The following is a 24,385-nucleotide window of genomic DNA, read 5'->3' as shown; positions in this document are numbered from 1 at the left end:
CAATTATCATGAATTACCTCAAATTGCATTATTGAAAGAAAACAAAAGAACAATATTAGATCTACAACAAAATGAAGAATTGCAAGAATTAAAGTACATAACTAGAGAGAGGAAGAATAGAAGAGTAAGAATTGATAGAGGAAAAGTAAATCAAAGCATGAATTAATCCTAGATCTAAGAAGAGAGATTAACCTAAACCTAATCCTAATTCTAGAGAGAAGTGAGAGCTTCTCTCTCTAGAAACTATTTTTAAACTAATCCTAATGTTTATGAATGAACTATTGATGAAAGATGATCCTTTCCCTTCAATCCTTGGTCCTTTTAATGCATTTTGGCGCCAAAGTTGATTGCACTAGCTTCCCAGAAATCGCTGGGCACGAGTTTCATTTAAAAATCACGTGCGGCCTTTGGCGCGGACGCGCACAGTACGCGTACGTGTCCCTGGTCGATATTGCAATGTGCGCGTCCTTGGACGAGATCAGTTCTTTGGCTTTTTATGCTTCTCTCTACTTGCATGCTTCCTTCCTTGTTCCTTTGATCCATGCCTAGCCTATTTTAACCTGAGATTACTAGCAAAAACATCAAGGCATCTTATGGAATCAAGGATGAATTAAAATTACCAAAATAAAGGCTTAAAAAGCATGTTTTTACATTCAAGCACAAATATGGGAGAGATAACAAAACCATGCTAATTCATTGGCTAAATGTGAGAAAATGTTATCAAAATACTCTAAATTCAACACAAGATAAACCCTAAAAACGGAGTTTATCAACCTCCCGACACTTAAACCTTAGCATGTCCTCATGCTAAAATAAGAAGGAACTAAGGAGTATAACATTTATTAAATGCAACTAAGCTACGTGAACCTATCTAAATACAACTACCTAAAGTGAATGAAAATGCTTGGTCCAAACAAATCGATTCCCAAGAGAACATGTGTAAGCACAAGAGCTAGAGCAATAGGAATCGAGTCCAAACCACAATTGCATTGGATTATCAAAAGAATCATAGACTTGCATGAATATAGATAATAGTGGTGAAAACATGTAATTGAGTTTTTGAACCCTCACCGGATGTGTATCCGCTCTTTTCACTCAAGTGTTTAGGGGTTAACTCACTCAATTCTCTCCTAATCATGTTTTTCCAAGATTTGATCTTCTTCTAACAATCAACACTTAATCCATGCATACATACATTCATCATGAGGTCTTTCGTAGGTTGTAATGGGGTTAGGATCAAGGTAGGGTCATATATGGATAAGTGGACTAGAATTTGGACCTTTGATGAGCTTAAACTTTTCCACCTAGCCTATATAGTGACCTATATAATTGAATTCTAATCTAACTACCCATCTTTCACTTTTATATACTCATGCATATTCTTTTCATTTCACAACACTTATGCATTGATCTTTTGTTGAGCTTTGCTTTGGGGCATTTTGTCTCCCTTTTTATTGCTTTTCTTTTCCTTTCTTTTTCTATATATTTTTTTTTCTTTCTTTTGTTCTTTTGATTTTCTCATCATTTTTCTTTCTTTTCTTTTAAGAACATCAATGCATAAGGTCTACATTTAACCAATACATGAGCATACACCAATTCTCAAATATAAAAATACAAAATATCCCTTTTATCCCAACCAATGTTCCCAATCCTCACTGATCTTGAAAATAAGCACTCTCACTAGCCTAAGCTAATCAAAGATCCAAACAAGGAACTTTTATTGTTTTCCGCTTTAGGGCTTGTAATGTGCTAAAATAAAGAATAATTGGGTTAAGCATAGGCTCAAAATTGGTTGCAATGGATGATAAAAGGTAGGCTATTTGGTTAAGTGAGTTAATGAAATAATGGCCTCAATCATATAAATGCATGAATACAAGGAGTAATTGGACATATAGAATTAAGCAAATCAAGGATCACAATCATAGAGAGAAAATAATTGCACACAAGAAGGAAGAATAGGTGGTTATAAAATGTAACCACATCAATAGGCTCAAAACTCACTTGCTTGTGTTCTTAGCTCAAAACATGCTTCACAAAATATAGAATTTAAGCAAGTTCCACAAAATTTTTCCAATCAATTGGAGTGGTGCCCTATAGTTAAATTCCTTGGAAAATCTCAATATTTGACTAAGCATTGTTGTGATTGAGAAATTCTAAAAATTCTCTAGTTTACCCTTTCTTTTTTCAATCAAAACAATTTTCTTATGCAAAAAGGGATAACTAGGTTTTAACAATTCCAAAATAGTTTCTAATCACAACCACAAACTAAAAGAAAAATATGCAAAAGTATATAAAGAAAAACCTAACTAAAAGTATGAAATCTAGCATCCGAAACATCTAATATCCAAAATAGCAAAGTATGCAACTACTAAGGCAAAAGTATCCAAAATAAACCAAAATGACAAATATATACAAGAGTGCACAAAATAAGATAACTAGGTAGCATAAATAGGAAATAGCTAAAATGTTCACCGGTCCTCTAATGGTGCCACCGGCAACCTCCCCACACTTAAGATCGAGCATCGTCCGCGATGCTAATCCTGAGGATCAGGGATAGATGCACCGGTAGGCTCTGGCTCTGGCTGTGATACCGGCTGAGGCTAAGTCTCCTGAGTCTGAGGTGGTATCTGCATGTGAACTGGCTCCTCCTCATGAGTACCCTCATCGTGTAAATCGGCATGCTCCTCCTCAAGGGTCTCCTCATCTGAACCGGAGAACTCTGGTAGAGGGGGTAGTTCAAGGCCCTGGGCCACAAATAGCTGGTCAAGCCGGTCCAGGCGATGCATGATCTGGCGCTTGCTGCGTTCCATGTACCGGAAGAGACGCTGAACCAGTAAGTAAGTCGGCTGAGGTGCTGATGGTGGTGGTACATGGGCTGCGGCTGAAGAAGGGGCTGTAGAAGAGGATGGGGCTGCTGCTGTGGCGGATGAAGGTTTAGCTGCCCTAGCCCGAGAACGGCGTCTAGTCGGGGGCTTCTCGTGCACCCAGCCACCCCAAGGAATAGTAACCTCCTTGTCATCGTCATCTGGGGGTGGTGGTGTCATATCATCATCCAGCCAAGGAACATCGGCTAATGCGGCCATACTGGTGACCAGTGTGGGAAACGGGAGTAGGCCACGGATTTGTGCTCGCCACATACTCTGTCGGATCAATCGGGGAAAATAAACCTCCTTACCCTCCATAACACAGCTAATCAGAAGTAACATCTCCATGGGGATCTCAGAAAAGTGGATAGTGGGTAAGACATAGTGGGCAAATATCATCTGCCAAGTCTTGGCCTCTCTAGTCAAATGAGCAAAAAGCATCCCTTTGGGCTTTGTGTTGCCCAAATCCATGACCCAAAGAGCATCGAGTATGGCAATCACGCGCTTAAGCGCCTCATAGTCGAAAGTCATGCACTGAATAGCTGTCTCCGCCTGCTGATGAGCGCAGGTGCCATCAGTAAGATGTCGGCACTGCAATGCCTCCTTAATAGCAGTCTCGGTAATCATGATCTCTCTACCCCTTAGCTGTACTGAATCTAGAGTAGGACGGAAGAAGTTGCAATAGAACTCCTTGACCTATGAGACGTTGATGTTTCCCAAATCCATATCAACAAATTCCAAACCCAACTCTAGGATACGGGTGTTGATTGCGCGTCTCACATCATTGGGGAGGACGAGCTTCTTCTCAATATTCAAGTTCTTCTTCTGATACTTGGGAAGGCGAAGCTCACAGTAAAGGTTGGGAAATTTTTCTGGATCAGTGGAAGTTAGCAACTGATTTTCCTTATCCGTTTCATTCAGCGGATTCTTAGCATAATTCGCATAGGGAGAAGGGGTAAAAATCTTAGAGTGTTTCCTTTTCTTGGAGGTAGTGGCTATGGCCTTTTCTTTGTCTGACATCCTGAAAATAAGGATAGAATAGAATATAAGCGACTAAGCAATTAGCACGAAGCAAGTAAGACATGTACAGGATGTAAGATGAATGACAAATAGGCATGTGGTGAACTAAAATTGAAAACTTGGATAGCAAGTAAGCACAGAAAACATAGCCATAAACCAAGAATTCAAAATTTCAAACAATGTAACACAATGCTCAAAGAATAGGCATATTCATCAATCATATCCTAAAAGAATGGTTACGCGGTTAAGTGTAATTAAAGTAAAGTTAGTAAGTAAAAGAAGTTAGAGGGTTAGGAAAATGAAATTAGAGGGTTAGTGGTATAGTGAAGAATTGCCTAATGAAAAGAAATATGCAAGTTGTGCACAACAATTATTTTCACCAACATGAGAGTATGGAATTCTCAAAAAGACATGAGTTCACTTGGGTGATGCCAATTGCGGGAACTATCATAAGAGCGGAAAAGCTGTCCCAAAAGTCCCAGGTGTTGAACTTGGTAAGTTATGCAAAGCTCAGTTTGCAAGTGCCAAGTTCAATTTCGAAACCGATATCTAAAAGTGAAACAGTTTTATCAAAAAAATTGGGCAGCATGTCGGCTTAAAATTGGACGTTCCCGAATAGCAAATCGTAGCACAAAGAATTACATGAGGCATATAGCAAAAATTAAACACAGCAGCAGTAATACAGCAGCAAGGCAGCACTAGTACTAATTCAGAGCAGCTCAAAATCAGCACTCCACAGACAAGTACCAAGCAGAGAATGAACACAAACGGAGCAGTTATCAGGCCTAGAATCTTCTATCCAGACCTAGCTACCTAACAGCAGATATCTCTAGCTAACCTAACATGCGAAAATCATGTTTTTAACTAACTAAGATTAACAGTAAACTAATGACAGAAGTGGAATGAAGCAGAGGCAGGAGATATGAGAACCTGGGAAGCAGAAACAGATGTGAGAGGAAGGTTCAGATTGGGAGGCCGCCTCAGTTGGTGGTGGCGGCAGAGGCCCGCGGCGCTTGGTTGCAGCGCCGGTGGTGGCAGTGAGCGAGAGAAGGTGAGAGGGGATGAGAGTGTGTGTGTGAACGAGAGAGTGAGGATGAGCAGGAGAGGGAGAGGTAGCGACGGCGGTCGCCGCTGGCGTGGTGGTCGGAGCGTGGCAGGGAGGAAGAGAGTAGAAGACGGTAAGAGAAGTTGGAGAAGATGAGTGTAGGATGAGGTGCGCGACTGCGCAACATTCCTCGCGTCCTAGGGTTATCCTGTTTTCAATCGACGCGGGCGCGCACATGGAGCCTTCGCGTGCATTGATGATTTGGGAACCGACGCGTGCGCACCTTGTGCGCTTACGCGTGCTAGACGAAAATTGGAAAGAGTGCGTGCGCGTATGGTGCGCGCACGTGTGCTTGAGGTTGGGCTGGGGGCCTAAGGTTGGCCCAGAGTTGGCATAACTCTCGGGTCATTGGCCTAGATGTCGCATCATTGGATCGGCGCGCACATGGCATTTGCGTGAGCGTGCGCATTCTCCTACGAACTCATATGCGCGCAGGCACGCAGTGCGCGTCCGCGCGATGCAGGTTGGGCCAGAAGCTTAGGGTTGGCCCAGCGCCAGCATAACTCTCGGGTGGATAGTATGGAATGTTGGATCAGCACGGTGACGCGCGCGCGGCAGGTGCGCTTTTGCGTGCATGGCCTTCTATGTGGATAGACGCGCGTGCAGCATGTGCGCGCCGGCATCAAGCGAGTTGGGCTAAAAGCCTAATGCTCGCCTAAGAGAGGCCTAACTCTCTGGAAATTATGTGGGCTGCATCCATTCATGGGCGCGTGCGCGTACAGCGTGCGCACGCGTCTTTTTTTTTTTATCTGCTAAAAAGCAAAAAAATTCCCAAAAGCTTCTTAAAATGCCTACAACTCTTTATTCACTCACAAATTATACAATTCACAAAACATGCAATTTGATTTGTTCATCTACTACTAAGCACAACATACATGTGACTATGCTAACAATCAATTTATTAAGGCAACTAGAATGAAATGGAAAACTACCTACAATGGTAACTCAAATCACTTATTAATAAAATCTGCAAGAGAGTGGAAAGAGTATACCATGGTGGGGTGTCTCCCACCTAGCACTTTTAGTTTAAGTCCTTAAGTTGGACCTTTTGAGGAGCTTATTGTCATGGTGGCTTGTGCTTGTACTCATCCTTGATTCTCCAAGGATCTTTGCTTCTCAATTGGTTGATAGAATTTCCAACCATCTTCACCAATCTTGGGTGAATTTCAACCCAAGATATGAGTCCCCATAGTTGGTCTTCACATAGCGAACTGGGATCCCATATCTTATCTTCACACCCATCCGTGAGTTGAGTCTCATGATTTCTCCGTACGGGTGGTTGACATAAGGGCGGTTGACACATAGAATTCTCTTTAGTCCACAATTTCTTCCTTCTAGACCCATTAAAAGTGGTTCTTGTCCCATCATAATCCCTATATCTTAAAACTTTGACCTTAGTGAGCTTTATGCTAAATTTTCAACCACTACACAACTCGTTCTTACTTTTAATTCCACAAAGAGCTCTAAGTTGTTCATCTGTTTCAATTAAACCATATTCAAATGAGAAAGTAAAGCTTAGGGATAAGAATTTTACCCACTTGAATGTTGCGTTGGATGGTGATTTGGGAAGGGCGACTTCCCCACACTTAGACAATGCAAGGCTTATTTCTTTATGCTCTTCTTTGGGTATTTCCACCTCTTGACAAATTTCTTCAATTTCAACCTTTTCCCCTTTGTCATTTGGCTTGGTATTGTCTTCAAGAACTTCAGTTTCTTGCTCAATGGGAGGTGGTTCAATTTTGGATAGGAATTCATTGATGAATAAATCCATTTCTTGATCAACCTCTTTATATTCTTCAATTTCAATATACACCATGCCATTTTCTTCTTCCTTGGGGGGGTTGTGCACATTCTTCTATGGTTTCAACTTCATGTCTACTAGGAGGAGATTCAATTGTAGATAGAAATTCCTCCATGATTGAATCTATTTCTTGATTAACCTTCTCGTATTCTTCGATCTTGATATGCTCTGGAGGTTGTTGAGATTCACATGGTAGTTCCGCATCTCTTAAATTTTGGACCACTTCCTTCTTTGTTTCAATAACTGTAGGCTTCTCCAATTGCTCCATTAATAGTACCGATTCTTCCTTTTTCACCGGATTATCCGATATCTCCTCCATGCTTTGCTCTTCCTTAGGCTTTCCACATGAGGCTACGGGGATAACTTGAGTATTCAAACATTGGTGGGCTAAAGCGTGCACCACCTTGGTCAAATTGGTTACAAACGCAAACGTATCCCGCTTCATGGCTTCTTGTCCTTGAAGTAACAAGGTGAGAGGATCGTCTATTGGGACTTGGGGTGAGTAGGAAGGTTCATTATGTTGGAGAGAGGGTTCATGGTAAGAAGGTGGTTCTTCTTGGTAAAATTGTGGAGATGGTGTGCATTGAGGTGGTTCTTGGTAGTAATCTTGGTAGGGTTATGGTGGTTCTAAAGGTTCTTGCTCATGATGGTTACAAGGATGTGGTATGGGTGATTTGTCATATGGTGGATATGGATCATAGGAAGGTGCTTGGTAAGGAGGGGCTTGTGAGTATGGTTGAGGTTCATGTTGAGGATAGGAGTCATAGGCATATGGTGGTGGTTGATTATCATAAAAGGAGTCACCATAGCCATTAAATTGACATGCATTAGGATGAGAGTTATACCTATAAGTGTCCGGAGGTTGTTGCCAATAGGAGTGATCAATTCCTTGAGGCTCCTCCCATCTTTGATTTTTAAATCCTTGATGCATGTCCCCATTATAGCTTCCATCTCCTACAACATAGTTAGAACCAAACTCATAGCCAAACTGAGAATTCAGAGTAAAAAGAGAAAATGAAAACAAAAACTAATAGAAAACAAGAGAAACAAAATTCTACAACTAGCAAATAAAGTAAAAAGCAAGATATTCACACTATTCACATATGTACAATAACCAATAACATAACACCATTGCAAATCCCCGGCAACGACGCCATTTTGATGATTGATTTTTTGACGGTTTAGAATTTCACTAATGAAATCTCGTTGTAAAGTATATTCTCTAAACCAACAATAATCCTTTCATACAAAAATTTTGTTTGTCACAAGTACAAACTCCTAAAATCTATAAACCGAAGTATTTAAATCTCGGGTCATCTCTCAAAGGACTTGCAGGGTAGTGTTCTTGTTACTGGTTACGGACTTGTTTATTTTGGGGTTTTAGATGAGAAATATGAAAAGTAAATGAAAATGAAATTTTATTAACAAAATGGTCTTGGCAAGGTTTGATGATCAAGGACCTATATCATTATCACTAATCACAATCATGATAGTAGCAAGGATTAATCTCACTAAGTCATCCTCTAGCTACTAGCAAAGGAAAGTCAAATTAGTTATATCAATCCAAGTCCATAAATCCTAGTTCACTAATTAAATTAATGAAGGCTAGAGTCAATGACTATCAACTATCAATCACTTGGATATTAGTAACTCAAGAGTTCCTAAGTTATCTTCCCAAGCCAAGAACATAAAATTCTATTCTAACATTCTCCCAAGCATTTCATCAAATACTTGGAAGGTACAAAAGAGAAATATAGTAAATCACAACAAGAATGAATTCTAACAATAATTGAATGTAAGAATTAACAACAACAATCAAGAAAATCACAATTATCATGAATTACCTTAAATTGCATTATTGAAAGAAAACAAAAGAACAATATTAGATCCACAACAAAATGAAGAATTGCAAGAATTAAAGTACATAACTAAAGAGAGGAAGAATAGAAGAGTAAGAATTGATAGAGGAAAAGTAAATCAAAGAATGAATTAATTCTAGATCTAAGAAGAGAGATTAACCTAAACCTAATCCTAATTCTTGAGAGAAGTGAGAGCTTCTCTCTCTAGAAACTATCTCTAAACTAATCCTAATGTGTATGAATGAACTATTGATGAAAGATGATCCTTTCCCTTCAATCCTTGGTCCTTTTAATGCATTTTGGCGCCAAAGTTGGTTGCACTAGACCCCATAGCTTCCCAGAAATCGCTAGGCATGAGTTTCATTTAAAAATCACGTGCGGCCTTCGGCGCGGACGCACAGTACGCGTACGCGTCCCTGGTCGATATTGCAATGTGCGCGCGAGCGTCCTTGGACGAGATCAGTTCTTTGGCTTTTTATGCTTCTCTCTACTTGCATGCTTCCTTTCTTGTTCCTTTGATCCATGCCTAGCCTATTTTAACCTGAGATTACTAGCAAACACATCAAGGCATCTTATGGAATCAAGGATGAATTAAAATTACCAAAATAAAGGCTTAAAAAGCATGTTTTTACATTCAAGCACAAATACGGAAGAGATAACAAAACCATGCTAATTCATTGGCTAAATGTGAGAAAATGTTATCAAAATACTCTAAATTCAACACAAGATAAATCCTAAAAACGGGGTTTATCAAGCAACTGCTGTCTGCTTCTTACTTTTCCAACAGATAAGAGAAGAGCCGAAGAAGAAACAATATCCAAAAATCTATCGATGGGAATCGGGACATGTTCCCCAGTTAGAATAACCATGCAATTTTAAATCACTCGAGCAATTAAACAAAAGATCAGTGGCTGGAGATCCCTTCAAGTAGTAAAGCATGTGAAGTCTTGCTGTGAAATGTGCATCTGTGGCACAATCAAGGTATTGACTTAATTTGCTGACGGTGAAACAAATGTCAGGTCTTGTGTTGGTCAAATAAATCAATCGACCAATCAGCCTTTGATAGGGAGTGAGATCGGATAGTGTAGTACCTGAGGTTTTGGAGAGTGACTTCAAATAATCAATAGAAATAGAGGCTGATTTGGCATCCAAGAGAGCAAACTCTTCAAGTAAATCGAGTGTGTACTTACGCTGATACAAAGAAATTCCAGTGGCGCTTCTGGCCACTTCCATCCCAAGGAAGAATTTTAATTTTCCAAGATTTTTAATGCTAAAATGATCATCAAGTAGCTATTTAACTCGCTCAATCTCAATAAAATCATTGCAAAAAAGAACTAAGTCATCCACATAGATAAGAATGGCTGTAAAACCGCCATTAGAAGACTTGGTGAACAGAGAATGATAATGTGGTGACTGATGGTAACCGGATTGAGTGAGTGTGGAGCAAAGCTTGCTATTTCATTATCTGCTGGCCTGTTTCAATCCATAGAGACTCTTTTGAAGCTTGCATACTGTATTAGGAGCTACCTTCAATCCAGGGGAAGATATTATATAAACGTCTTCAACAAGATCACCGTATAGGAAAGCTGTATTAATATCTAATTGGTGAAGGAACCACTTTTGTTTTGCGGCACTGGCTGAGAGAATGCGTAGAGTGGTCATTTTGATGACAGGGTTGAACGTATAGAAATAATCAAAGCCGGCAGTTTGATTGAAACCCTTCGCCACCAAACGGGTTTTATGTCTTTCAATGGAACCATCCGGGTTATACTTGATTTTGAAAATCAACTTGCACCCAATCACTTTCTTTCGACGAGGGAGAGAAGTAAGAGCCCATGTCTTATTCTTCTCAAGAGCCTTCAACTCAACATTAATGGCTTGTTTTCAACAATCTTGTAGAATAGCCTGCTCATTAGTCCTTGGTTCTACGTGTGTGGAGATGGTTAGTGAGAATGCCTTGTGAGAATCTGATAGACTGTCATAGCACACAAAATTGGAGATATGATGAGTTTTCTTGGAGGAAGATGATGAAGCTGCAATTGTGGAGAGCTGTAAACAATGGAAGTCTTTGAGATAGGCAGGTTGGCGTCTCTCTCATTAGGATCTTCTAAGGTTTTGTATAGGAGTAGTGTTGGGCTATATAGTGCCCTGAGAATCTACTGTTGAATGCAATACAGAAGTGGAAATAGATGCAGGTTGTGTATCAAAGATAGGTATTACAGTAGAATTGGATGCACTGAAATTGTGAGGATTAGTAGCAATAGGAGGTTGAATGATGCATATGTCATCAAAATTACTGAACCTTTGAAATGGCATGGACGGTTATTTTTCAATACAAGAATTTGATTTATGAAACGGAAAATGAGATTCATAAAATTCTACATTTCTTGAAATAAATATTTTTTGTGTGTTTAAATCAAATAAAATATAACTTTTTATGCCAGTTTCTTCCTGTGAGATAAAAGAGTAGATGCAAATGCTAGCATCCAAAAACTTTAAAGTATTGAATTTCTACCTTGACCTCCATTATGAGATAAGTTGTGCAAATTACTTATATTGTTGACAACATTAACCAACTCTCTGGGATCTGGAGATCCAACCTGATTCAATTGTCTCTCTTGTTGGAGAAGAAGTAAAAAAATTGTGCTCACGTTCGATATTTAATTATTTTGATTTGGATCAGAGGGCATGATTTGATTATGTATCGGGACAGAAGTCGTGATTGGTTATGTTTCGGCCAGAGGCCATGATTGACTGGATTAGTGATAAGTTTTGGTTACAATGTTATTTTACATGAAATTTTTGTAAGAGAAATACGAATCTTAGATTTGAATAATAAGTTGACAATCACTATATTTTGAAAATAGTTTTAATTACAATGTCATCATACGACAATTCTTAAAAATCCTCTACTGAGAATCTTTTTAAGGATGATGCTCTCATTCCCCTACAGACTTCTCTTTTTAGGAAACAGATGAAGAAGCTTATGAAAAGTTGTTGATTTTAGCTTATGTAATGTGGATGTATTAATTTAGTTATTATTATTCTTCCCTCGCCATTAATATTATAATTTTGTAAGAGGGATAGGAGTTGTATGAGCTGTATGTGTATAATATGTATAAGTTACTTGAGTAATAAGTTATGTATATTGGTATATGCTTGTTTGTTTTATTGTAAAAGCCTTTTTTTTTTGGTTTTCAAAGAAAATCAGCGGTGCGGTTTCAAGTTAAAGGCTCCTATTATATTATTAGGTATATGAAGTCGTTGTAATACTTCTTACTATTAGAGTGGCGCAGCCGGAAGCGTGACATTCTAATAGTGAGATTGTTACAAGTACCATGTTCTGCTTTCATAAAAGATGAATATTTAAAATATTTGCTTTTATAGACCTTGTAGAGAAGGGAGTGTTATCTAGTAACGAGCCTCCACTCTTGCTTTTCTAACATTGCAATGTTAAAAGATTTGAGATCCTAAAAGCTTAGACCACCCATCTTCTTCAGCCTACACATAATATCCCAACTTATCTATTGCATCCTTCGCTTATTTCCTTTTTGTTCCCACCAAAATTACATCATTAGCCTATGTAAGTCATCAATTAGAGTATCCGGCAATTTGAAACAGTCGAGAGTATATATAGGAATGATTGAAGCTACGGTTTCGATTAGGACTTCTTTTTTATTGACGGACAACAAAAACCATTTCTAGTATTGTAATTTCTTTGTAACCTTCTCTCTAACATAGTTAAAAGTCTGCTTTTTTGATCTGTTAATCACTACTGGCATCCAAAGATATTTGTTTTGGGTTCCCACATGAGGAACACCAAAGGATTTAGCTAACTCATCACTCAAGAGAAGGGAAAGTTTTTGCTAAAAAAAACTGACATCTTATTCAAGTTAATTTGCGGTCTGCTTATCTCTCTATAAATCTGCAGTAGGTTTAGCAAATTAGCGCAACTCTGAGTGTTAGCCTTGCTGAAAAGTATTAGGAGGTGGCTGATTGAAAAGCATCTTGCATTCAGTCTTAAACCATAAAATGTATTATCCTATTTTTCTTTGTGGAGTAGATGGGATAAACCTTTTTCACAAATAAGGAAAAGCTAAAGTGAAAGAAGATCTTCTTGACGAAACCTTCTGGTAGGTTGAAAGTAGTCCATGGGTTGTCCTTCACAATAATAACAGAATACGAAACTATTGTAACACACTCCTTTATCCAACTTATCCATCCGCTTCCAAAGCCTAACTTTTTCGTCATGTACCATAGGTAACTTCATTCCAACCTATCGCAAGCCTTGCTCAAATCCAACTTTATAGTTAGTTCAAAGTCACCATATAGTTTATTCTTGAGGAAGTACATGCATTCCTGAGCTATCAAAATGTTATTACTAATAAGTCAGCCCCGAATAAACGCACTTTAGTTTTAACTGATAATCCTTGTCATAAACGGCTGCATCCTATGTACAATTACCATAGAGATAATTTTTTAAAAGTGGTGCCAAGAGATATAGGTCGAATTTGTGTGATGGAAGATGCATTGTTTACTTTTAGAATAAGACATATTTGTGTATGATTAAAACTTCTAACCATTCGCCCTCTCGAAGAAAAACTTCTTACTGTCGCCTTCACCTATTGATTAATAATCCCCCAAAAATAATGTTAAAAAAATTTGGCTAAAAAGACAGAGACTACCTCAGCAGAAATAAAAAAGATAGCTTTCTTTATTTCATCATCTGCGACTAGTTTATGTAAGTTTCTATTCATGCTGGCAGAAATTTTATTCCCAACATTCTTTAAGAAAGCATCAGGATTTATTGAATTACCTTTCTTAAAGAGAGTGAAAAAATATTACTGAACTTGTTCACCGATTTTCTTAGCCTTGTATAGCCACTCTCCATCACCATCCCTCAATCTCCATATTTTATTGTGTCTATTCTGCATCTAATATTTGGTATGAAAAGAATCGGGTATTTTAATCTCCCAGTACAACTATTGCCTCTTGTTCGAGGATTTTTTTTTAGTTGTCTCTAATTGCAATATTTCCTCTTTGCACCCCTCGGTCATAGCTTGTTTCTTTTTAGCCAGTTTCAAAGTGACAAAATTTCAGCGTATTTTTGTACTTAAAGTGCCTCTGTGATGTGTATATGGACAGCAAAAAATTCCGATGAAGTTAAGGATTTTGCATCCTCTATTATGAAGTGGATATAAAAATTCACTATTACCCTTGTTAAAACATTCACCCATTCCATCCTTCAAACCGCCAAATTTCTAGTTGTACCAATTGATGTCATACAATATCCATGTTGATAACCATATTTTTTTTCCTTTGTTGATCCAAAAATAAAATAATATTTTTGGTTTCCCATAAGAATACCATCTCAGAAGAATGGGATGATTTTATTCCTTTTATGTTATTTCAAATATTATTTCATACATTATTAACTATATTATTTTATTCTTTTAATATTTGAGATACATTTTGATAAGTTTTTAGTGTAAAAAAATATTCTATATGTAATGTTTTCATCTTATTATATTTTTATAAATGCAAAACTTGTAAAGAAGTGGATAGTTAAATATTTTTACTTTTGTGGTAATTTCTTTACACAGCATAAGAAAATTAAATTATTTATATTTTTGATTGACTTATCCAACTCATATTATGAATATTTAAAGTCCTATTAATTTTTTTCACATTTTTTTGGTTTATTTTTCTTGTTAAAGTCTATCTTAGTTTTACTTAATACTTTTTTGTTATTTAATTTCGAGTTAATAGTCAAATTCGTTCCTGAAAGATCATCCATTCTTCAAATTAGTCATTAAAAAATTTTTTTAGTCATATTAGTCCTTAAAAAATAAAATATAAGTCAAATTGGTCCTTCCGTTAGTTAGATGATAACGGCATGATGACGTGGTAGGTTAATGCCACGTGTCACTAGATGATTAGTTGACGTGTCAGATCAGTAACACCTAGCATGCCACGTGTCACTTGACGTGTAAAAAAGTTATTTATAATCAAAATAGTCCTTGAAAATTTAGACGTAAGTAATTTTTATCCTTGAAATTTTAAAAATTAATCAAATTAGTCCTTATATAATTTTTTTATTTTTTCTTCATAATATTAAATTTAAAGTATTTTTTATAGTACTAATTTTAATAATATTTTTTAGACCTTAGTAAATAAAATTTTCTTTACATAAAATAATGAAAATAATTAAATTATTATAAAGTTATTTTGTCATTTGTATTTTAAATTTTATATTTTCAAATTGTAATTTTTTATAGTGACATTTTTTATCTAAATGAGTTTATTAAATTATTGTTGATTATATATTTAAAAATTTAATATTTTAATTTTATAGTTTTTTTAAAATAACTACTATATTTATTTAGTGAGATATAAAAGATTAAAACATTTAAAATAACTACTATATTTATTTAATAAAATTTAAAATATTAAAATTTTAGTTTTTTAATATTTTAAAATAACTACTATATTTATTTAGTGAAATTTAAAATATTAAAATTCTAATTTTTTAATATTTTAAAATAGCTACTATATTTATTTAGTGAGATATAAAAGATTAGAACATTTAAAATAATTGCTATATTTATTTACTAACATCCAAAATATTAAAAACTACTATATTTTGAATTTCAATACATAAATATAGTAGTTATTTTAAATATTTTAATCTTTTATATCTCACTCTAAAAATATAGTAGTTATTTTAAAAAATATATTAAAATATTAAGATTCAACAAGTGATCACACAAATCGATTTTTTAATTATTGAGTTCTACCATATATATTAAATAATAATAAAAATTATAATTTTAAAAAATTTAAAAAATTTAAATTTTAAATTAAATATTATATTATATAGTAAGATTTAAAATATTAAATTTTTAAATATATAATCAATAATAATTTAATAAATTCGTTTAAATAAAAAAATTTGCTATAAAATATTAGAACTTTTTTTTAATATTGAATTTGAGTTGGTATAATCTATCAAAATGTGTAAAAAATTGTATTTAATATTATTGTGGGAATATATAAAACATCACCGCCGTTTTCAATTTTTTTTAATTAAAAAAAATAAAAAATATCAAAACGTCAATGACGTTTTTCTATTTCCAATTTAAAAAAATTTACCCTATGCAAAATGGTTCTGCCGTTTTGTAAAAATTATATATTTTTTTATTTTTTAAATGAAAACGTTATTGCCGTTTTGTATATAGCAAATTTAAAAATTATTTTTATATACAAAACGTTAGTGAGGTTTTGTATCTTCTAAAACGTAAAAAATTATCACATACAACAGTAAAACTCACATACACTAAAATATTGAAGCACATCACACAATTTGTTCCAATATAAAAAAAAAATCAGCCAAAATATTATAATTTAAAAATATAAAATTTAAAATACAAATGACAAAATAACTTTATAATAATTTAAATTATTTTTATTATTTTATGTACAGAAAATTTTATTTATTAAGGAATAATATTAAAATTAGTATTATTAAAAATACTTCAAATTTAATATTATGAAAAAAATAAAAAATTTATATATGGATTAATTTGATTAATTTTTAAAATTTTAAGAATAAAAATGACTTATGTATAAATTTTTAGGGACTATTTTGATTATAAATAATTCTTTTACACGTTAAGTGACACGTGGCATGCTAGGTATCACTGACATGATACGTCAACCAATCATATTGTGACACGTGACATTAACCTGTCACGTCATCATGCTATGTGGCACTTAACGTGATACGTCATCAGCTGTTATCATCTAACTAATGGAAGGACCAAATTGACTTACGTTTTATCTTTTAAGAATTAATATAACTAAAAAAATTTTTTGAAAACTAATTTAAAAAATAGATGATCTTTCAAAAATAAATTTGACTATTAACTCATTTAATTTCATATATATATCTCCATATGCCACGAGGTTGAAATTAAGATTCATATTTTATTTTGGCGTAAAAATTAATTATCTTTTTATAATTCAGTTTTTATTTCTAGTTTTAATCTTATTTAGGTTTAAGTCTCTTTCTTGAAATAAATTAATTTATATTTTCCTTGGTTGTCTAAATATTAATTGCTTTGCTTCAATCCAACTATTATAAATTTGCATTTTAATCCATTTTGACCAAGGTTCTTTCCGTAATCTCAATATTTAATTCGAGTGATTTTGCAAATACGCACATTATGTACATGTTAAAATAATAATAATAATAATAAAAAATTGTTCCTTTAATTTTATGGGAAAAAACCATTAATTTACAACATTTTGTATCTTTTTATTTAAAAGAAAAAAGAAGATATAATCTTTCAATGAAGTTATTATACGTCCTCTTAATTATATATGAATAAGTAAGGCATTTTTTTATTTAATTAACAAATATAAGTTAGGCATATTTTACAATTGCTTTGTGGACATATCAAGCTAAGTTAACAAAATGCATTTAATCCCATTAAATCATCAATTTCATAGTAAATATCATGTTGAAATGAATATTGATAATTGAAGGCGACGATACTAATGTGTTTTGAAAAAAAAAAAAGAAAGTAGAATGTATTATTTTTTTATTCTAAAGTCTAAATTTTAAACTCTAAATATGAGATATAAATATAAAATATAATAAAAAGTAGTGGTATATGTTTAATTAATTTTTTTTGTCAATTGAATTTAATTAAGTTAGTCTAATATCAATAAAAATTATTTTTATCATTTTTACTTATTCATTTATTCAAATTTTATTATTCAAATTGGTTAGATTTAGTTAAATTTTTTATTGTATGTAAAGTATTTTTTATAATAAATAGAGAAGAATAGAGAGTGAGAGTAGAAATTAGCCTGGATTGACTGTTTTATTTAAAGAGAATTTATTGATCTTTTATGAGTTTTGTGAACAAAGATATTAATTACACACGAGTTAAAAATATTATATAAGTTTTTTTAATGGGACGGATGGTTAACCAAAATTTGTAATTAAATCTAATTAAGTTTTTTTAACTTTTTTAAATCACATGTTTTTTTTTAAATTTAATTTTAATGCGTTAATAGTATAAAACATTTTATACTATTGTGCAATTACATTAGTTCTTTTGGATGATTATTCACAAAGTCAATATAAAAGATAGTTATTTTTATTAATATGACATTACGTAATTGGATGCACTTGTAAAATTATTTTACACTAACAGTATATTATCAAAATTAAATTCTTTTTTAAAATTCTTTTTAAATATTTTTAATTAACAAAAACATCTTAAATCCTTCGCTTATTCTCATCCTTTCATTTTCTTCGTTAAAATCTTCATTCAAATTTCGCTAATCTTCTTCCCTTTGGATTTTTCCCCACAACAAATTAGTTTTACTAATCGTATTTCTAAGTCAAAGATTTTCTGCAGATTTTGTTCTCAGTATTCATCATCATTAATCTTCAAATTCTCTCTAACAATGTATGATTGTAGTGCATGCAAGTCAAATAAATCAAGGTCAATTAGTTCTATTCTCTCAAATAACTCAAACCAAATAGGTTTGAATCTTTGCTACTTAGTTAAATATGATTTATTGTAGTTTTAGATGCTTATTTTTTGTTTTTGCGTAATTTTGGAAACAGTAAGCTGGTTTTTATGTTTAATAAAACATAATTATGAGTTTCTTTTATTTTGTTAGAAATTATATGTTTATGTGGCAAAATTTATATGCCTCATAGTTATACTAAAAAAATGTTAAATACTGTTGGATTTTTTGTTGAATTTACCATTACATGTTAATGACAGTTTTATCGTTGAATTTACTAGAAAAAGAGTTAAATCCGTCAGATCAAACCATTACCGACAGATTTACGTTTTCGACAGTAAATTTGTCGATAAGTATTGGAGGAAAAATAAAAAAAGGCGCAAAATTAGAAACAGAGTTATTGTCGGATTATCTGCTGGTAAACCCAATTAGTAAAACGCTGGGTTTTAGCGCACTAAAAAAGATTGCCGTAAGATTTATCCACCGGTAAATCTGATAGTAAATTTGATCAAATTCAAAATGCGTGATCCTCTCCCTTTCACTTTCGAGAACGCCATTTTATCTCCCCCACTCTCCTCTATCTTCTCTCTCCCCTTTGGCTACCCTCTACTAACGCCGTCCACTTCTATTCTCCTACAAAGATTGTGTGAAGTCGCCTGAATCGTGTTTCATTTCCTCAAACGGATTTGCTCCTTCTGTCTCTGTAGCCATTTGAAGAGCTATTACCATTGCTTCCTCTGTCGTCAGAATTACATCTCTCCCTCATCGTCTAGGTAGGTTGTGCTCATCACTCTCCCTATTCTATCATGTTTTTATTTTTTCAATAAAGAAACCGTAACCCCTTTTTGAACCACCATTCAGTTCGATTACCGTGCCACCGCTACCACCACCGCGCCGTCGCCTCCCCCAGTGTGTTGTCATCGTTGTTGCCATGCCGAAAAGGTATGCATACTCTAATTTTTACATTGAGCTTTTGAGTATGTATTTTAAACTTACTTATAAGTAGTTGTTATATGTATTCTAAAAGTTTTAGTTTGTTAGTATAAATTAGTTTAAATTATACAGTTGGTCCCTACACTTTCAGTGAAATTACAAATTAGTTCCTATACTTTAAAAGTTTATAATTGGACCCCTAAAGAGAATTAAAATTTGTAATTTAGTTCCTGCCATTCAAAAAGTGTTTGATAATAGAATATTCTTTATTTTAAACATGTGAGCTACACATATTTAACAATAGGGACCAATTTGTAATTTTAGTAAAAGTATAGGGATCAACTGTGTAATTTAACTATTTGAAAATGACCAAAAACTTCCTAGGTTATCTAAACCCACCCCGCCCCTGCCCAGCTCTCTCACTCCCACTTTCTCACTTTTTAAAATGACACCCCAACCCCAGCGGTCTCTGTCTCTCACCTCGGTTCACTGTCGCCGTGCTGAATCCACTATATTTGTGCTCACGAGTTGGGTCTCGCCACTTTCATCCGGCGACTTTTTCTTCTCTTTCAATCTCAATATTGAACACCAATAAATGGAAGAGAACAATTCCAATCCCAAGCATGCTCAACACGAATAATTCAATGTCTAAAAAGAAAATAGCAACAAATCAACACAAAAATAGCAACTCAATTTATTAGTGGATCTGGCGCGGCGACGGAGGTGAGAGGCACGACGGTGAGCCAAGGTGAGAGACAAATCAGAGAGCACTGGGGTTGAGGTGTCATTTTGAAAAGTGAGAAAGTGAGAGTGAGAGAGTTAAAGAGGGGCGGAGTGGGTTCAAATAGTTCCTATACTTTAAAAGTTTATAATTGGACCCCTAAAGAGAATTAAAATTTGTAATTTAGTTCCTGCCATTCAAAAAGTGTTTGATAATAGAATATTCTTTATTTTAAACATGTGAGCTACACATATTTAACAATAGGGACCAATTTGTAATTTTAGTAAAAGTATAGGGATCAACTGTGTAATTTAACTATTTGAAAATGACCAAAAACTTCCTAGGTTATCTAAACCCACCCCGCCCCTGCCCAGCTCTCTCACTCCCACTTTCTCACTTTTTAAAATGACACCCCAACCCCAGCGGTCTCTGTCTCTCACCTCGGTTCACTGTCGCCGTGCTGAATCCACTATATTTGTGCTCACGAGTTGGGTCTCGCCACTTTCATCCGGCGACTTTTTCTTCTCTTTCAATCTCAATATTGAACACCAATAAATGGAAGAGAACAATTCCAATCCCAAGCATGCTCAACACGAATAATTCAATGTCTAAAAAGAAAATAGCAACAAATCAACACAAAAATAGCAACTCAATTTATTAGTGGATCTGGCGCGGCGACGGAGGTGAGAGGCACGACGGTGAGCCAAGGTGAGAGACAAATCAGAGAGCACTGGGGTTGAGGTGTCATTTTGAAAAGTGAGAAAGTGAGAGTGAGAGAGTTAAAGAGGGGCGGAGTGGGTTCAAATAGTCTAGGGAGTTTTTAGTCATTTTCAAATGGTTAAATTACACGTTTGGTTCCATATTTTTACTAAAATTACAAATTAGTCCCTATTATCAAACATATGTAGCTTACATGTTTAAAGTAGAGAATATGCTGAGAATATTCTATTAAATCAAATACTTTTTGAACGGAGGGGACTAAATTACAAATTTTAATTCTCTTTAGAGACCCAATTATAAACTTGTGGTTGTGTAAATTACAAATTTTAATTCTTTAAAATAGAGAATATGCTGAGAATATTCTATGACTCACGCAATGGTTACTTGTGGTTGTGTAAGCAGCTGTTTGGTTGGGAGGAGCGGGAGAATTGGCTTTGGCTTTGGCGTCAGCTTGTTCCAGAAAAGCATAAGTTTTTGGCTTGGTTGTGTCTTAAGGAGGTTCTTTCTACTGCAAGTTTTCACTTTAGAAGAGTGATGTTGTCATCAGATAGGTATCCAAGATGTCTTTCTAGCCAGGAGTCAGTTTTACATTATATTCGGGATTGTCCAAAAGCTCAGCTTGTCTGGCATAGGTTGGATATTTCTTGTCATCCTTTGGATTTGAAGAACTGGTTCTTGTATCATAGCAGAGAGCATCCGTTCAAGTTCTTTTCGGGACTTTGGTGGATATGGCGAGTAAGGAATAATGACATCTTTAATCCTCATGAAACTTGGCCTCCGGAAAAAGTGATTTGTCTAGCATTAACTTCAGAAAAGAAGCTTAGGAATATTTTTGAATTACATCGTATATCCCTTCCCTCTACTCTAAATGGTTTTTGGAATCTCCCATCCATTGGTACTTTTAAGATTAATTGTGATGCTAGTTATTTTGGTTCGGGTGATAGTGTTGGTTTTACTTGTGTTATTAGAGATTGTAATGGGAGTTGGCAAATGGAGTGTTTGGGAATGATTGAGAGGAATAGTATTCTTCAAAGAGAATTGTTTGCTATTTGGAGAGGATATCTCTTAGCTTGGGATGTGGGTCAACGAGATGTTATTTGTGAAAGGGATTGTGTGGAAGCATTTAATCTTATTACTCAAGATGGTTTTGGGTTTATTGATCTATTGATACTCAAAATAAGAGATATCATGTATTGGAATTGGCGTGTTGACTTTTGTTTGATTATGAGAGATGCAAACACGGTGGCAGATACTATGACAAAGATGGCGATGAAGTTACAATTTTCACATGTGGAGCTTCTTTTACCTTGGGAGGAGTTTAAGAGTAGTCTTAAACGAAACTGTCCCTCCATTTAAGCAATTCTTCGTTTTGTTTGTTTTGTTTTTCTTTGTTTAGTTTATTTCAATCACCAAATAAAAAAAAAGGTGTAGCAACCAATTTATAATTTTACTAAAAGTATAGAGAATAACGATATAATTTAACATACAAATTATATTGATAATGAGTATAGCGACATCTAGATTAAGATTGTATTGTGGTGATTGATAAATATAATATGTTTAACCATTTTCAAGTACATGTCACGTCCTTAATTTATGAATATATTAACATGAATAAGTAAGACCTCATATACATCAAATAATTGTCAGCTCCTCAATACTTGGTGCTACATTATTTGAGATAAAGAGTTTACGAATATAATTTGTTTGAAGAGTGAAAGTGAAGGCATTATATTGTATTTGGTAAAATGACAACATATAGAATTATATTGATGATAAGTATAATTTTAAAGGATTGAGTATAATTTAGGAGTATAGTTTTATATTGATAAAGAGTATAATTTGTTAGTATAAATTATTGTTGAATAAAATTTTCTATTACAAGTGATGAAAATTTAAGAATTGAGAACTTGTGAAATAAGAAGTTGGTTGGATATGTAAAAATTGTAAAAGTGTATATGTTCATATGTTAGGGACGTTATGTCAACATTTTTTCAAAATTGTAGATGAAATTAATTAGTAAAAGTATTACGAAAGTAAGTGTTCTCTTCTTAATATTTTTAAACCTATGATTTAGGTTCGAAATATTTTAATTGATTTACAATTAGCTTATGATATAATTATATTGTTTCAAATAGATATGACGACACGTAGATGTGTCACGAAATAGTTTTATGGTCAAGGTAAAAGGAGGGCGACTACTGGTTCTCATGGGACTTTTCAGTCCTTATTTTCTGCCTCGACTATCCATAGGTCGTCACAGGATCAACCCTTTATTATGGTCTCAAACCCTAACTACGTGAGTCCTGCTGTGTCACCTCCTCTTCTGGGCAGTCGACTTGCTGCTTCATGGATTATTCTACTCAGCTCTTGAAATCAACTGAGACACTACTAGAGGATAACACTGAATACAGGAAATTGATAGATAGGCTTCTATATGTAGCAAACTCAAGATCTGAAATAAGCTATACTGTCGAGAAATTGAGTCAATTCTTGGAGCATCCAACTGATAAACACTTTGAAGTTGCATTAAGAGTACTAAGGTATCTGAAATCAGCACCTAGTCAAGGACTGTTTTTCTTAGCATCTTTAGACATTGAGATCACTGGTTATTCAGACAGTGATTAGGCAGCATGTCCAAACTTTCGCAAGTCCATGTCTGGATATTATTTCTTTTTAGAAAAGAACTTGATCACATGAAAGAGTAAAAAACAAAATGTAATAGCTAGATCATCAGTAAAAGCAAAATATAGGGCCTTAGCAACAGCTACATGTGAGGTTCAATAGATAGTGTACATACATTATGAATGAACTTAAGAAACCACCAACCAGCCTGTAATTATCTGTTGCGACAGCCAAACTGCCTTGCATATCACAACAAACTCAGTTTATCATGAAAGGACAAAACACATTGAAATTGACTATCATATAGTTCGAGACAAAGCTAAAGAAAATGTGATAAAATTGCTGCCAATTCGATCCTCTAAACAAGCAGCCGACATTCTTACTAAAGCCTTAAGTCCAAAATTGTTCTCTATGTGTCATTATAAGGTTGGACTCATTGACTTACATACGCCCAATTTGAAGAAGGCTGTGACTTGACTCTAATGGACCAAGCTAACTAATTGTAATTATTTTTTCCTGTTCTTTCATAACAGTTCTTGCACATGATTAGTTAGTTAGATGTGCTGATTAGGATCAGCTGTATTTATCCTCACCAGTAGTAAAGTGTAACCCAGGTAGCAAGTATATAAACTCACATGTAAAAAGTATATTGTATGATCAATCATTTTCTAATTTTGTAAACTTCTCACATAAGTAGTAGTGATTGATAGGGGTGTCAAAAATTTTTAGAAGGCAGGGATTCCTACGGGGATCATCTCGAATGGAGTCTTAATGGTGGAAAATTTTTTTCGTAGGAATGGAGATGGAAAGTAAAATTCTTTTGAGACAGGCGTGGGGACCCAAGCAGGGATCCCTGCTCCATTTCCGATAAGGTGACCACTCAAATAAAGATGCCTATTTTATCTTTTTCTAAAGATGTTTTTATATTGTGTTTTAATTTGTTTCTGTATAATTTATTCGGTGTTTCTCATCACATATTATTAAATTTCTCAAAAGATTTTCTTTCCAAAAACAATAAAAAATATTTAATTTAGACTAAAACAAAAAAGTAATAGATTAACTATTAGATTTTTTTAAATTATTTATATAAAAAAATATATCACATTCATCAATATATATATATATATATATATATATATATATATATAACAAGCACTTAAAATTTTTACAAATAAAAGAATAATTAATTTA

At 34.2% G+C, this 24,385-nt stretch overlaps 1 protein-coding gene across 1 annotated transcript; it reads left to right on the top strand.

Moving 5' to 3' along the window:
• The first annotated feature begins 7,363 nt into the window (after positions 1 to 7,363).
• LOC130950089 (uncharacterized) lies at positions 7,364 to 21,925 on the top strand. The gene is made up of 2 exons (XM_057878643.1): positions 7,364 to 7,453; positions 20,972 to 21,925. Exons 1-2 carry the CDS (start codon positions 7,364 to 7,366, stop codon positions 21,923 to 21,925), a joined length of 1,044 nt encoding a protein of 347 aa, XP_057734626.1.
• Positions 21,926 to 24,385: the final 2,460 nt, after the last annotated feature.

Source organism: Arachis stenosperma, chromosome 9 (genome assembly GCF_014773155.1).
Source record: "Arachis stenosperma cultivar V10309 chromosome 9, arast.V10309.gnm1.PFL2, whole genome shotgun sequence".
Lineage (NCBI taxonomy): Eukaryota > Viridiplantae > Streptophyta > Magnoliopsida > Fabales > Fabaceae > Arachis > Arachis stenosperma.
The sequence above is the reverse complement of the archived record's forward strand: the minus strand, read 5'-3'. Positions and strand labels throughout refer to the sequence as shown.

Bases quoted from the DNA above. Each gene is read 5' to 3' on its own strand.
- LOC130950089 (XM_057878643.1), top strand. From the start codon at position 7,364: ATGGTGTGCATTGAGGTGGTTCTTGGTAGTAATCTTGGTAGGGTTATG. The intron at 7,454-20,971 runs GTATGGGTGATT...TTGTGTAAGCAG, and splicing joins ATGATGGTTACAAGGATGTG to CTGTTTGGTTGGGAGGAGCG.